Below are 16,155 nucleotides of genomic sequence, written 5' to 3' on the forward strand. Positions count from 1 at the left end.
CCAAATTATGTTCATTTTCTTAACTGTGGGCAGGTTGCCGTCATTCTTTACTAGGAAATGTTCAGAAGCTAGCCGTCCGGGCGTGATTACGCCATTGTTGGCTGCACCAACAATCAGCGTAAGCGCAGAGTGCTCATGCAAGAAACATGTGAAGTAGACCACGACAAAAGAAGCGTCTGCATGTGCGACGTCTATTCGCTGCCCAAATTTCCTGCGTCCATTGAGTGCCGCAGCGAATGGGTCATCGCACTGAGTCAGAAAGACTTCGAACCTAGCAGATTTGCCAGAATAAGTACAGTCATACGCTGTTTTTGGAAGCACTGTTTATTCACCCATGTCATGCTAAATCCTTCTCTGGAGGTATGTTCGGTCCATTTTATCGACGGGAAGCCAACAGAAATCAACCGGACACCTATGCTGCAGCTCGGGTACGCGAAAAACTTGAGCCTGAAGCGAAATCAATGCGTCGCGGTGGCGGACACGCCCAGTCGTGTCGGCAAATATGCCTCCTACATACGCTCAGAAGTGGGTTGGCGCAATCAGCGAATGCCTCCAATCGCGCGTGCGCGGTAGTGCAAATTTCTAAGCATGGCTGGCTGCTGTCGGTGCACAAACGTTGTCATTTAATTGGCGCTCCCATAGCTCATACTGAGTTGCTTGCTAAACCAGGCCCTGAAATATTCATTTTAGCTGTGCAGGTCATAGGCGTAGATGCTCATAATAGTAAAATAGGTTTTAAGAATAGTTGCCGCCGCATAACACTATTTCCTGCTGCCAACCCGGGGCAACTTATTTTAGATACACCAAGGTTTCATGGTTGTTTGCTTGCTTAAAAGAACTTTTGCCTTTCAGCGGCGGGTAGGGACCGCTACCAGCTATTTTCCAACACGATCGGGCGTGCTCTGCCACCGCGATGCTTTTACTTCGCTTTCGGCTCAACTTAAACGCTTACCCGAGTTGCAGCATAGGTGTCTGGTTGATTTTTGTCGGCTTCCCGTCGATGAGATGAACAGAACATACCTCCAGAGAACAGAAATGTGCGATAAGAATAAATGAGCGTGAATGAAAAGCGCTACTAAAAGCAGCGTACGACCATACTTATTTTGGCAAATTTGCTAGGTTCGAAGTCTTTCCCATTCAGCGCGACGACCCATTTGCGGCGGCTCTGAAGGGACGCAGGAAATTTGGGCAGCGAACAGACTCCGCACATGCAGACACTTCTTACGTCGGGGTGCGCTTCACATGTTTCTTGCATGAGCACTCGGCGCTTACGCTGATCATTGGTGCAGTCAATAACGGCGTAATCACACCCGGACGACTAGCTTCTGAACATCACCAGGGACAATGACGGCAACCTGCCCACAGTTACGAAAATAAATATCAATTCGGGATGAAAAGTCGAGCCTCCTGCTGGCACGGCGAAACGTAGCTTCACAGGCAACGCGCGTGTGGGGTGGCCCGCCACCTTAGCGGGTTGGGAACGGAATTTATGGGCAAACCTGACAGCTCTCGGACGCTTTGAGCACTGTCGAACTTGTCGCTGCTGACATACCGAATAAATGACACTTACCGATTTTCGATGCCGCCTGGACGTCTGAAATCCACGCATGGTACGGAGCAACAGCGCGAGACTGCAGCGTCGTCTGCTCGCCCCGCAGTCCCCAAGAAATGCCCGCCAGATGGCGCCTCGATCGCTAGAAAATGGTCGACCCGGCAACATTCACGAGTGCGTTGAATCCAAAAAACCTGTCTATTTCGACTCAACGCGCCCCGTTGTCGGGTCAATGTAAACAGGATTCATAATCGGGGGAAGTGGCCCTCCCCTCCCAGCATCGATGCTAAGTGGGAAAGCATCTCGGTGCGCTGTCCTGCTGTGCGCTATGCAAGCTCGTGCACCGCGTCAAAACGCCACACACAGTCAATTAGTAACATAAGATGATGACCCCGTGTCAAAATTCCTTTCTAATAGGGATGTGTGCACTCTATTAAAGCAAAGCTTTCTACCTTTACCAGCCAATGGTTTCGTTGTGTGCACCACAAGAAACTCCCAACCAGGCTAAATAATACTACTGGCACCGCCAGGGATAGAACCTGGGCCCGAAGAGAAGCGGAGCGGGGGCCCGTCGTCTTAGCGACTGAGCTACGCCCGCAAGTGGAGACGGGGAGACAGACGCTGGTTTTGATTCAGCGGCTGAGGGGGAAGGCGCTTTTTGGCGCGAATCCCAGGTAACGGCTGGCAGAATCTCTGGTTTCACTCTTTGTAGAGCCACGTGTGTGAATTCAAGTGATGTCCCATGGGCAACTGTTGTGGGATTTCATTATTGTAATTATCTCATTCTACAAGTGCCGTCCTAACCATTAAAGTGTTAATGAGGCACTTGTAGGCACCCACGAGAGGCATCTAACTGCGGTATTTTCAGCGAAGAATTGCGAACTCACTTATTCGGACTAATAAAGAAACCCTGCGAAATTTGAAAAATACCACGTTGCGGCGCTCTCGCCCACTTCATAAAGCGGCGCCCTCAAATATTCTGTTTCAAAGCATGGAGGAAGAAAAATGTTAGGAGGGAGCATGACGTCAGGCGGCCCAGCTTTGGCAAGCCAACCTCCTCTGACGCCGCATTCTCCTCTCCTCAGGCTCCTCCCGTGCAATGCATCATGGAAGATGCACCACTCTCAGGCCCACGGTAGCATTTAGCGGCTCCGGCTGGCTGCCGGTGGAGGCGAGTGACGTTGCCGAAGGCGACGTCACTCGCGTGTGCTTTGGTTTCGCTCGCGTGTGCATTTGCATATGTTCGCCTTATCGGTGCTCCAGCATGGTGGCACGTTGTACGTGCCACAATTGTCGTGATGACGTCTGTGTTGCGTTGCTGTCTCCTTCAGTGCATTAGAAAACAAAACGTGCAGAACCACTGATGTTGGGTGCGGGCGCGGGAAGAATGGATCATTTTCCACCTCACATCGCAGGCAGAATGCGGGCTGGTTGTCCGAGTACCGCTCAATCCGTGCGATAGGTATATGGGTAACGAACGCCAAATTACGCCTGGGAGGTGAAAAGATAAAATGACCGGAACCAAGAAAGTGAGGTGTGCTTTGTGAAATAAAATGTAAGGCACGGATGTCGTACTCTGTCATCTCCACTTTTGCACGGCGGCGGAAGACAACACTTCGACTGCGGCGTGAACTTCGACGGATCCCAAAGCTCAAGAAATAAAGATGTTTTCTGTCTCTCCCGTCCAACCACTTTGCCTGCACGATCAGCCCGCTGCGCGTTTCGGGTTGCAGGCAGCGCTGCGCACAATGCCCGGACGGGGACTCGGCGCCGAAACCCGAATACCCGAACGGCCCGGCAACCGAACAGAACGACGCACGCAGAGCGGGTGGGCGGCCGCATGAGGCGCAAAGAACTACCGCTTGCCTGTCACGTGAGGGGGGCATCTCCCATCAGTTTTTCCTTTTTATTTTTTAAGACTAGGCTTCACAATAGTCACGTGACGCTCCCTCCTAAACTTTTCTTTCCTCCATGTTTGAAAGCAACTGTTTGCCTGTCACACGCCCGAAAAGGCAGCGCATCACCATGACAATGGCATGCACAGAAGGAGCACCAACAGCAAGGTTGCGTGTAGCAGACAAGCTACGAACTCAAGACCCTATTCTCGACGCACGAAATTCGCCGGGAATTGTGACTTTGTGAGAAGTCCTTTCTGACTGGCCTTTTAACTTCGGTCACGTGCTTCCGGTTGACAAAGCGGTTGCGTGTGCTTTCGTCGTTTTGACGTTTCGCGACGTTTACTCACGTCAGTTCTAAAGGTTTGCCTTATTTCTCTCTACTGAAAGCGCATAAATGTAGTGGACATGACAACGTAGGCCTGTCTTTGCTATTCAACAACAATACGGCTTGCATGTCACGCTCTCTGTGATTGGCTGAGGAGGAGTGGCGTAATTTAAACAGTTGGCGGGAACGTTGACATCTGTTACGTAACAGCTTGAAAATGGCGGCTGCTGTCGCCGTAAAATAGGCCTCCTGCGCTGCCCAGGTGGCGCTGCGCAAGCGGCTTCCGGGCAGTACTTCCGGGTAGTACAAAGCTGCGCGGGTCCCACAGGATACTGTGTTGACACAAGCAAAATGAGCTCGGTGTTCCCGATTGTTTTGCAGCCGTGTATGCAGCTGTTACGTTATGCAAATATAGAAGTACACATCTATGCAGGCAACGGGCGCGCGATTTGGTGCTTGTTTTGCGTCCTTTAATAGCGCTTAATTTGTTTATTTGATGCTATTGCCCCACCTACTCGCTAGTATACATGTACCCTGCCATTCGTAACTCGTGCGGCGTAAAACGTTGCTTAAGAATCATTTAGTTTGCGAAAATACAAAACAAAATTTCCGCTTGTTTTCAAGGCGATGCCAGGCCAGCTGAGTCGGCTGCGCGATTCTTGCGTTCGCTTGCATACTGCCGCTGAAGCGCCTTATTACAGTTACCAGCAGCGTTCCGTGTTTATGCTACTCGTGAACTTTCCTTTGTCGACCGCACGCAAGAACAAAGAATGGTAATGGTCGTCACGAAGTTAGACCACCCTACCTGGCGATACTGTCCCACGCCTCGATGACCGCGACAGCTCGCTCAAAAGAAAGCCGATAAATCAGCTTGTTTTAGTGGATATTATTTTGTTTAGTTTCTGCAACTACTTGAAGGGCTATTTCATACAGTATGCAGTCATTTAAACGCTCCACAAAGCGATTAAACTAAGTACAACACACTTTCACTCTGACTTGTAATTGAAAACACATGGAGGGCGGCGAGGGTCGTCTGCTTTTGTACTACCCAGAGGCGTCGGCCACTAGGGGCGCTGCATGTCACCAAAACTCCAGCGCAGGAGGCCTATAGGGCAAGAAATTTCACCGACCTTCGGCGTCGTGAAATCCCCGTGAATTTGCAGCAGGCGCAGTTTCGCATGACGCACGGTTCAAAACTGTTTTTTACCGAAATAAATAATAGATTTGACTGTTGCCAAGTTAGCGACCACGGAGCATACAAATAATGTGCCGTATTTTGTTTTTATGTTTGCCATTAAATTAAATATTACTTGTTTGGCTGAACAACAACATAAGAGGGCAGTACAAGCCTCGCAATGACAAAGCAAACCCAAAACATGGCATTTGCCCCCACTCCTAGTAAGCTGGTGGGTCACATTTTTGAACTCAAAAGAAAAATAACAAAGAAAACTGACTGTTTTATTCATTACTGCGCTGATTGAAGTTGAGCTTGACGAATGAGTGAATCGGCGGCATCGGTACCCCCCACGGTTATCAGGCGTAGCGCTTCGCTGCCATTATGCGTCATACAACCGATGGTCTCCGCCGTCTTTTTCACTGATCACGCCATAAACTTGTAACATAGCAGCAGACGATAGTGTGGCGGCTGTGACGGCCGGAAAGGTGATAACGAAACAATGCTTTCATTAAAGCAGATAGCTCAACTATGTTACTAAAAGCGGTTGAAAGAAATAAATAGACACGGTAAAAAAGATTGTGTGATGTTCTTTAGCTCAATATCCGCCTTTCTCTCGCTTTTTTATCAACGTTACTTGATCGCCTTATGGTGTTGGCGCCAATTTTGACCTGCAAAAATGTTTCCCTTACCAGCCTCAGCTCCCGTCCTGATTTTTATAAGACATGCCAAGTGTTTTTATATCTTTTATGCGCAATATTCGATACTTTGGTTGTGATCTTTATGAGTGAAGCGTCAAATTACACTGCATGTCATCATAGCTATACGTGCATCACGTCACTGATTGGTTACGTTCTGCTTACGCAAAAACATGGAGAATTCACTGTGAATTTAAGCAGTCCGGAATAGGGCCCTCGGTCGCGATTTCTTCTTTCTTTTTTTATTTATTTATTTAATTCTGGCAAACGCAGAGGCAGCCTGTTTGAAGGCACTGCTTTAAGATGCGGTCGGGAGTGCCGTCACGTGGTATTTTTCATATATTGCGGGTTTCTTTTTATCAGTCAGAATAAATGAGTACGCAATCAGTTCGTCGCTAAAAATACCGCAGTTAGATGCCGCCCGTGGGTACCCACAAGTGCCTCATTGACCCTTTAATGATTAGGACAGTGCTTCTCCAGTTAGGTGATTAATTACAAATAATTAAATCTCATAAACGAAAAAATTACTGCCAGCTACTTCACTCTACTGGACACATGCACTAGGTTCTCTTCGAGTAACGCCATTGCTCTTTTTAAAATCTTGGTGCATGATAGCTGGGACACCCTGTATATTTAATTATACAGGGTGTATAATTAAGCTTTTAATGAACAAAGTATGAGCGGTTACTTCTCAATGCAGCACACTAAGAGCAATAACCAAAATCTCAGTCACTTTCAGTACAAACGTTATGTTGATTATCTCTAAGGGAAATGCTAGAATAAATGGCATTGCATTAAAAAGAAAACATGGCATCTTTTTTCAACACAAATTCCACCTTTTATATACTATGCCCCCCCCCCCTCAAAGGGCTGGTTTCTTTTTTCTTTTTTTTCACCGGGAAAGGTGGCAACCCTATTTGACTCTAAGCAACAACTGAAGACAAACCACGACCTTTCCCTGCCACATACAGCTAACCAGACCGCATGACGACAGTTTTTTTTGTTTTTATTGCTTCTGGGGCTTTTCGCACGTGAAAAATTTATCCACACTTATTCTTTGCAAGGTCGCAGCAGCTGTATCACTGCTATTGGTTGGCGTCATTTCAGTTGGAGCAACTAAAGCATTCAAGAACCGCTTTAACAAAGAAAACTGCAACAAAAGCAATGCACATTCAAAAGAGATATCTGCTGCAGTGCGCAGATCATGGAGCTCAGTGTAAGCAGGTTCTGTGCTTGCAATGACTAGCTCTTTCACAGAGCTTCCAGTTACAAAGGAAAGGGAGCAAGTGCTGAATCAGCTCCGCCACAGCAGGGCTTCTTTAAAGGGACCATGGAGACAACATACAACTTCGCCCAAACTAAGGTTGCCTCGTCACAAGAACACTCATAGAAGTTTCAACATGAGCTTCAATATAATGAGGAAAACTGAAGAGAACGTGGCGACTCACCAGCTACTTAAAACATGCTCAACTTGTGACGGGATACGTCTAATCTGATCGATTGGCTGATGCCAACCACATTAACCAATCATTGAAATAGTTTTATGGGATTGCAGTCGGACCTCACGATGTTTCAAATATAAATTTTGTGGGGTCAAGGTAAGCGACAAATGGCTAAAGTGAAGTAACATAAGAGAAATCAATATGGATCAAAGGCCGATGCTACGAGCAGTTTTATGAGCTGCGATGACACTGCACCATCCTTTGAGTGGCTCTTGTAACAGCGTGATAACTTTTGAAGCCTAAAGGATTGCGGAAAAAATCACAGCCATCATTTTCTCATGAGGCACTGAAGGTTCAAGTGAGTTGAAGTCGTTCAATTCTAGTCACTTTCATCGTCTGAAGCAAGAACAAAGTCTATCGCTGCGCTGTTATGCACCATAGGTTATTACACACTGAAATGCCCTGTGCTGTTTTTGATCCCAAAATTCTAAACTTGCAGTTTCTTCACGATGACAGCAAGTTAGTGTGCCATCGCCTACCAATCGGCTTCTCATAAAACACATGAAACAGCCTTTGCTACGCCATATAAGCAGGTAATTTTAAATCCACTCCTTTTCTGAGTGGTGCAAGCAACGTTTTCCGTTGAACAAAACTGTAGCGAGATATGAGCTGGCCGATATAAAAAAAAAAAGCAAACTCGTATGTTGTCCTCATGGCCCTTTCAACGCAAGTGTAGCATGGGCCCCCATCTTCTGCCTACACTCCTGCGCAGCTGGCAGCAGTGGCACCTCTCTTGTTTACAAACAATATTTGTCTACACAAGTCACCTGTTATGGGCCCACCTGGTGATATCGGTACGTCTTCTCGAGCCGCATGTACTTCAGGCAGTATTCACAAATCCATAGCTTTGCCACTTTCCCATACTCTTCCGGAAAAGGTGAGAAGTACCAGGCATCAATTTCATATTTGCCAAATTGGATCCTGTCAACGTACTTCACTTTTGTGATCTGATTATTTAAAAAAAAGAAAGAAAACAGAGTTATACAGTTATTTCTTTCCAAGGATTGCAGCATTTATTAAAATAGCAGGAATGCATAAACAATGTCAAGTACATGGAGTAATGCATTGCATTCATATCAGCAATGTTCTTTCGTGCGCCCTCATACATTGTGTACTCACTGCCTCATGCTCTTTTTCAAGTGCAGCAGTTGTTGGATCCATCTCAGCATAAGTCTGAAATAAAAATGAAAATAAAAGACAATTTGCAAATTAATATGGCTTTAAAAAGAAGCAAACTTTACTGACAATGTTAAAAAAAATTACCTTTTGGATGTGATTGATTTCATCGTGCCTCCGTTTTTGATTGCGCGTTATTTTTCGTTCAGTCTGTTCCATGAAGTCACTTTGCACCATCGGATTTTTCATTTCTTCCTTTTGTGATGCCGTGAGATTGAAGCGGTCCTTGTCAACCCACTCATCCAACCGGCGGTTATCTGCATAATTGAGTACACGAAAGTTTAACAACAAAATACCTTGCAGGTGACAGGTTGGGGCGCACAATACATAGCATACTGTAAATGACTTTGGTGTCTTGCAAATTAAAGCAAAAGAAGACTTCAAAACACTTTGCAAGTGGAATAGGTTGAAGCGTGTGAAAAAGGCAAAGGTTGTGTTTGCTTCTTGAACAAGCCTCACGAAGGCTGGTTGCCGCTGAAGTCTTCTCACTTTTTCCTTTGTTTCATCCACTGCCTCATGGCTAAAATTATGGTGGATGCTTAGGACCTTCTGATAATGTGAAGGCGAAAGCCTGGTTGATGTGCTGTTGAGCGTTCTGGCGAATGCTGCGGACGTGTCCGTCCCCACTGGACCAGTCCCCTGGACAGCACCTTGTGAAGCTCGTTCTGCCCGCTCGCCACCGCCAGCAGCCACCTGCTCGCCCCCGTGGGTAGCAGCAGTGGCCTGCCCTCCTCTGCTGACCCTCCTCAGACACCGCTCGCATCTCACGCTCTGACTTTTTGTACGAGTCTGTGCACCTCACAAACACGATTGATTGATTGATTATGAAGTTTAATGCGCTGACACTACACAGGCGATGAGGCACGCCATAGTGGAGGGCTGCAGATTAATTTTGACCACTTGGGGATCTTTAATCTGCGCCGAAATCCCGAACACACGGGAATTTTCGCTTTTTGCCTCCATCAGAAAAACGCACCCCCCCCCTCCTCCCCCCCCGCCGGAAATCGAACCCGCGTCCTTGGGCTCAGCTGCACAACACGTTAGCCACTGCGACGGGTACCTCACAACAATTTTTTGCATTTCACATGTTACGTGAAACAGAGAACTAAGGGTTTTGCCTTAATAATGTGAGCTGGTAATGTAATCTACCAGTAACATTTGTTATGCACAAGAGCTGCAGGCATAACGAAAGCTGAACCCAAGAACTGTAAATGTGAATACAAAGCAGCTACGGGCATGTTTTCAGGTGCTTTGCAGGTATAATGCCTGAAGGCGAGCGTCAGTGTGCTTTACTTTTACTTTCACCACAATAAAGTGAATACTTTTATTTTCACCATAAAAATACTTGATGACCATGTGCATGCATTATAAGTGTTTTCTCAAGGGGTTTAGTCCTTTTAAAGACCCCTGCTGAATGCTAAATAAATCAACAAAAAAAAATGAAAACAAGAATACACTCAAATATGAAGTCTAACAAAATTATAGATGAATCTCATGCCTTTACTTTTTTTTTTTTTTATTTAGCCAGCTTGCTTTTACAGGCCCCTGAGGATGTTTGAAAGTGAAGATAATTGAATCAAGGTCAATGAAGATCAAGGACTTCTAGACTAACAGAATAAATGCTCACACATCTGGCCAAATTTCCTGACTGATGTTTGAACTTGCCATAGCTTAGAACTCAGCCACAGCAATGACATGACATCTGGCTCTTCTTTCGATCCCGGCCGCCGCGGCCACTTTTCTCATGGAGGGTTTGGAAAAAGAAAACGCTCATGTGTTGAGATTTCGGCAAACGTTGAAGAGCCCCTGCAGGTGGTCAGAGTTAATCCGGAGCCCTCCAGTATGGCGCGCCTCATAGCCCAGGTGTAGCTTTGGCGCATTAAACACCACAATTACAATCAAACGCGCTCCAATAAGGGTAACATTTCAGAGGGTACGATAAGTCACCATAAAAAATATGTTTACTGATTTGAGATGCACTCAAGGCCCTTAACCCTTTGCAGTCTGGACCTTTCATCCAATTTCCAGCCCTTCCGGTCCACAGCTATTTTGCCAGTTTCTGGTGCCACGAAGAAAAACGTGAACTGTGCAAGAAAAACTCACAGGATATTTATTTTTTCTTTTTCATTCTGCTTGCAACTCCTTTACCAATATTTGAGCAGAGTGCGAAACCGCTCGAAGCATTCTCCTGGGTGCAGGCCAGGGTTTTTACTGCCGGCTTTGCAGAAAAAAGTTTCCCTCCTGTCTCCTTTTGTTTTTCTGTCGCTACGAACAGCACAGTCCTCGTTTCTTCAGCATGGGGACTTGTAGATGAAATGGCTTGTCCCACATAGCCTTTACTTGCACTCCATATGTGCAGACGGGCTCCGCTTTTTGGCTCAAGCGCTCAGATCACCCACCAGCTGTTGGATGAGGTTGCGGCAGTTCTGCAGGTTTCCTGCTCTTTGTCGCCATGATTCTGCAGCTGTGTGCACCCCTAAATAAAACAATTGGCAATGGAAACCTCTAGCTGCCAGAAAAGAAGCTTTCGCCACCATTTCATTGCCTTTCGACATGCGTAGCTCACTAGAGTAATGATCCACATGGTGCTGCCTCCACCACCGTCGTGGTCTTCGTTACTCGCTTGTGTCGAATCGCTACCATCACTAACTGATGGAGGCAAGCAGTTCCCTTCCTCACTGAAGTCATCATCACTTTCACTAAGTGCACCACTGTAAAAATCCCGCGATGAGGGAGAAGCCATGCTTCTCAGCGAACTGCGCGCAAGTGAAAACGCTCTGGAATCCAGAAAGCCCAACCCTAGTGAAAAAAAAAACCTTCAACAATTAATGTTTACTTATCTTTCGAGAGATGGCACATAATGTAAGCCAAGAGTGTGGGTGCATCGCAAGGAGAAAAACCGCGAAATGTAACCTTTACCCTTGGACCGCTGTGGGCGTCTTGCATTGCCAGCCAGGCAGGGCCCAACAATGGACCGCAAGGGGCTAATCCTGTGAGCTTTGCTCCCGAGAAAGCAGCATCTGCCATTATACTTGGCTTAGTTTAAGAGCTCCCAAAAAGTTACAGCAAAGCTCCAACATTCCATCTGGCAAGTGCATGATACCATGCAGAGCTCATGGAACACCAGTGCAATTGGACCAAGCTGCGTTGAAGTCCCCACCCAGCACCAGTCACAAACGCCCACGGGCCAAATCTGGCATTGCAGGCCAAGCCTCCCTAATGTAGACTGCTACTAGAGTGGAAGGTGTGTGCCAATATCCTTCCCTCAGAATCGATAAAGTTTGGCACGAGATGTGCAGCAGGCAATGAGTGAAATTAGTGAAACAACACCCTCATGAAAATTTAGTCAATGTAATATTTGATTAGTAATGACACTTACATCCTTCGTAGTGAACATAATACTCCCACTTTCCTTCATCCTGTTCACATGGGCGAACTTGAATAATTTCTGCAGGATCTGGAAAAAAGAAGAGTGGTGTGTCTCAGATGGCAGTTTAAAGTTGGGACATTTATTTTGCTTTGATTTTAACAAATTTTTTTGTGCCCATTAAATGCATGTTTGTACAGCAGTGCAAATACACAAAAACAGAAGATGACGATGCAGCATTCCTTCTGTTGGCGTTGCGTCTTTGCGCTGTTGTATAAAGATTAATGTTTACCAACTAACCAGTAAATTTATTTATTTATTTTACTTATTTACATACCCTAAATGCCCGAATGGGCATCACATAGGGGGGGGGGGGGGGGGGGGGGGGGATAGTGTGGGGTTATGATTGAAAGTACAGTACATTTTCCCAGTAGAAGATAACAATGAAGGAAGGGATGCTGTACATGACTTTAGCATCGAGAAACTGAAACTACAATCCAGAAACAACGCCAACAACAATACATTACACTGAATGGAAAAAGGGTTCACGACAAAGACACTTAAAAACAAAAACAAAAAATGCAATCATTACACTCAACTTCATCAAAAAAATAGAAAAAAAGAAAGAAAAACAAAAGAAAGATTCGTATGACATCAAAGAACTTCAAGAAAGGTTTCGAGTGCATGTTGAATGGATGATGAATCGGACAGTTCTGCGATGTGAGCAGGCAACGAGTTACATTCTGTGATAGCAAGAACTAAAGGAGAGTTTTTATATCTTTCTGCTTTAGTGAAAATTGGTCTCACTTAGAAAGTGTGGTCTATTCATGCGGAGATTTCAGGCGGTGGAATGATATGAAGCTGGGAAAACGGCGTGCTACTGTGGTACAGCAAATGAAGAAAAGATAGTTGAGCCAACTTGCGGTGTGTGGGAAGTGAGGGCAAATTAAGTGAATCCTGTAAAGAGGATATGCTTTGGTAGATAGAGTATGAAGACGTGATGACCCGGGTTGCCTTGTTCTGGATGGATTCCAAGAGGTTAGTAAAGTTAACGCCGTGAGGATGCCATATGACAGAAGCGTATTCTAGTGAGGGCCGGATAAGGCAATTATATACACAGAACCTGGTTTCTTTGGTGGCTAAAAATGTAGACGCCTCTTGAGAAGGCCAAGTTTTTTAAGGGCTTTAGTAGTTATGTGTTCTATGTGGTACGTACACCTTAAATTCACCATAAAAACACACCTAAATATTTTAACGACTGAACTGAATCTATCGGAGTACCAATTATATTATAGTTAGCAGGGACAGCCTCGGGGACAGAACTAAACATTATGTGTTTGGTTTTTTCTACATTAATTTCCATTTGCCAGTGGCTACACCATTCCTCTAGCTTAATGAGATCAGACTGCAAGATGATTGTGTCGGCTGGGTTAGATATCTCTCTATATACTACACAGTTGTCTCTAAACAGGCGAATTGGTGACTTAAGGCTACACGGTATGTCATTGATGCAAATCAGGAAAAAAAGAGGACCTAACAATGACCCCTGGCGGACCCCACACGAAACGCATGTTTGGTTAGAAATACAATTGTTTAATTTGACTGTATGGAAACGATTGGTTAAAAATTCTTCTATCCATCGTGTTGTGTTTCGGTCAAGTTGGAGGTGTTGAATTTTTAGTAAAAGACGTTAATGTGGCGCACAATCGAAGGCTTTTGAGAAGTCAATAAAACTTGCATCAACCAGACGGGACACGTTTAGAGTGGAATGAAGGTCAATTACCAATTCGAAGAGCTGTGTTTGGCAAGATAGGTCTTTTTGAAAGCCTTGTTGGCTCGAAAGCCGTACGTACAGTGTTGGGATACATAAACTATGCACTACTACATAAGATAAGCGTTAAAATGTGAATGTACAGTAGATTTTGTTATAATTAACTCTGTTATGAGTAGCTGAATATGATGAACACAAAGAATTTCAACACTTTTCTTTCTTGTAACAAACACAGTGCAAAAAATTTGCCTCAAAGGACCACGAATACAACACATACCTTTGCTTTAAAGACATGAAGACAACATACAGCTTTGATTTATTAAGATTTCAAGTTTTATAGCACCCTGAGCACTTGCCGCTGAGGAATTTAACAATTTGAGCCAAAATTTCAATTCTCTCGCTGCATAGCATATTTCATGACATCAGCAATGACGTACGAGAGGCAGGTACCCAGAATGGAGAGTTAGTATACTGACTCCACACAGCCTCTAAATGCTGTAATACAACAGGAACTGAAAGGCTGCCAGGAGGCAAGGCGAAATGCAGTTGGTTGCTGCCAGCCTTACTGCAATACTGGTCAGCAGTCGTTTAGTTTATTGCTGATCCAACCTTTCTATGCTGTATCTTCTTATGGCACATAGTAATCATTTTGTGAAACATCTGGTATGACTTGACAAACAGGGTCGCGTAAGTGGCAGTATCACTTATGCCAGTTGGTTAGCGTCGTGTGTCAGTATCATGTGTACAGTGAATGGCGGGATTCTGCAGCAACGGCCACCAGTAGTTCTGTCCAACTGTCAGAACTGCCCAACCTTTTGAATAATGCAAGCTCTCAAGTTGTCTTCATGGCCCTGTTAACACAACTTTGTGATAAAACACGTAGGCTTTCCTGGTGATTGTCTAAATGGATTTTATTTTACTTGTAAATAAGCGTTCGCTTCGTTTGTGATTTAAGTGATATTTTTACTGTGTCAGCAGAGGAGGCTCCCTTCAAAATAGACAAAGAAAGCCACACATGCTATGACAAAAACAGTAGAAACGATCATTTGAGCATGAAAATTTATCTCTTTAGTAGCACAATGTTCAGCTTTGCCATAAAAGAATAACACAATTCATGAAGATGGGGTCCGTATACCGGTTGAAATGGAAGTTAAAACACGAAGTAGAAGGTCTGTTCTTAGTTGTATTTTTTTATTTTGCAATGTTTAAGTGGGATGCCAACTGCTTCGACTAGCAAGTCCATTGACAGCCAATCTACATAAATGATTCTGAGAGCACTGTACATCAAAAGGCAGGATTGCGCACATTTCTGAAAAACATTTTCGAATCCCCGTAACACAACACAGTGGAGACTATGCATGTTCCACTGTTGGTTCAGCTGAAAGCACTAACGAGAGAGAGAGAGAAATATTAATGCAAAGCATTTCCGTCTGCAGGACTAACCGGAAGTAACCTTCTGCTTCAAATAAATTTGCTCCTCTACATTCCAACCTTCAGACACACACAAAAAAAAAAGTTTTCTTATTGTGCGAAGGTTTCGGCACATGCAGCAGAGGTCGGTAACTGCAGTATAGACACGATATCCCGGCCTACAGGACTAACGCCTGCGCATGTTGCACTGCCAATTTTCTGTTATTAACTTGGATGCTGCAGACCGTCTTTCACTACTGGAGGGAGTAGGGGCTCAAAAGGGGCCCCACGCGTCATTTGTTTGTTGCGAGTCTCACTACTGCAGCAGGGGGAGCAGAGAAGGGACCCTACGCGGCAACTTTCGGGCCTTTCCTTATTTTCCAGGCTGCTGCAGACACTTTTCCGCAATTTAATTTACATTCATGCAAACGCAGGAGGGGGAAGTGGGTGTGCGTATAACGGGCGACGCCATACTTACGCCAAGTGTCATCACAACGACGAACCATATAGTGTTCTCCTATTTCCAGCGCTCCTTCCATTATAGTTGGTTCCTTTCCGGGCGGCCGGTTCCGATTTTTTTCGTTAGCACCAAACGACTTGTTCGCATTCAAATTTGTGTTTTCGTTATTCTGAAAACGCTTGTCTTTCTCTTGAGGGGACTCTTTCGCTTGAGCGATAATTTGAGTGAACTCTGGAGGAACAACGGAGCTGACGTCCCCGGCCATCTTGCGCATCGGATGCTCGTTCTTGTAGCGCATGGTCGGAAGCCGAGCTTGAAGCCCCCACAGACTCCGGAACAAGGTTGGCAAGGCGTTCGGTTAGATGTATGGAAGGAGTAAGTGTATCGACCCCGGCAATACGTGTAAAGGTTCCTTATGACACCAAGTGGGGGCGCTGCGGGCACCAAGCGGCTATAGTTTGAAGCGATGGCTTTGGTGCGAAACTTGTCCCCATCGGATTAAAATGGATAGCCACATCATCATCATCATCATCATCATCATCATTATGGCAATAGACTAGGGACGCTCTAGACTATCGAGGCTACCGACCGATCGCCGGAGGGCGCTGCAGTCTCCCTTACCCTCTCCTAAGGTCGGGACCTTACCCTCTCCTAAGGTCCCTGACCTTACCCTCTCCGGAAGTACGATTATGATTATGATGATGATAATGATGCTCTCAAATTACTAATTTACCGTATTTTCTCGCGTATAACCCGCACTGAAAATGCGAAAATTTCAATGGCAAAGTAGGGGTACGGGTATAGCACGGGAGTAGGGTTACG

General features: G+C 45.5%; 1 protein-coding gene across 1 annotated transcript in view; it reads right to left on the minus strand.

The window, feature by feature from the left end:
• Window positions 1–15,689, minus strand: part of LOC144153788 (histone acetyltransferase KAT8-like) — a 41,064-nt gene extending 25,375 nt beyond the window's left edge. Inside the window, exons 1-5 of the mRNA XM_077685520.1 lie at window positions 15,352–15,689; window positions 11,705–11,782; window positions 8,413–8,582; window positions 8,269–8,322; window positions 7,932–8,096 (exon numbers count right to left, since the gene is read on the minus strand). Coding sequence (XP_077541646.1) covers window positions 7,932–8,096; window positions 8,269–8,322; window positions 8,413–8,582; window positions 11,705–11,782; window positions 15,352–15,631 — 747 coding nt within the window. The 5' untranslated portion in view covers window positions 15,632–15,689. The remainder of the gene's footprint in view (window positions 1–7,931; window positions 8,097–8,268; window positions 8,323–8,412; window positions 8,583–11,704; window positions 11,783–15,351) is intronic.
• Between the last annotated feature and the right edge of the window lie 466 nt (window positions 15,690–16,155).

The sequence above is a fragment of the Haemaphysalis longicornis genome, unplaced genomic scaffold, assembly GCF_048455015.1.
Source record: "Haemaphysalis longicornis isolate Haplotype H1 unplaced genomic scaffold, Haemaphysalis longicornis Haplotype H1 scaffold_1, whole genome shotgun sequence".
Classification (NCBI taxonomy): Eukaryota; Metazoa; Arthropoda; class Arachnida; order Ixodida; family Ixodidae; genus Haemaphysalis; species Haemaphysalis longicornis.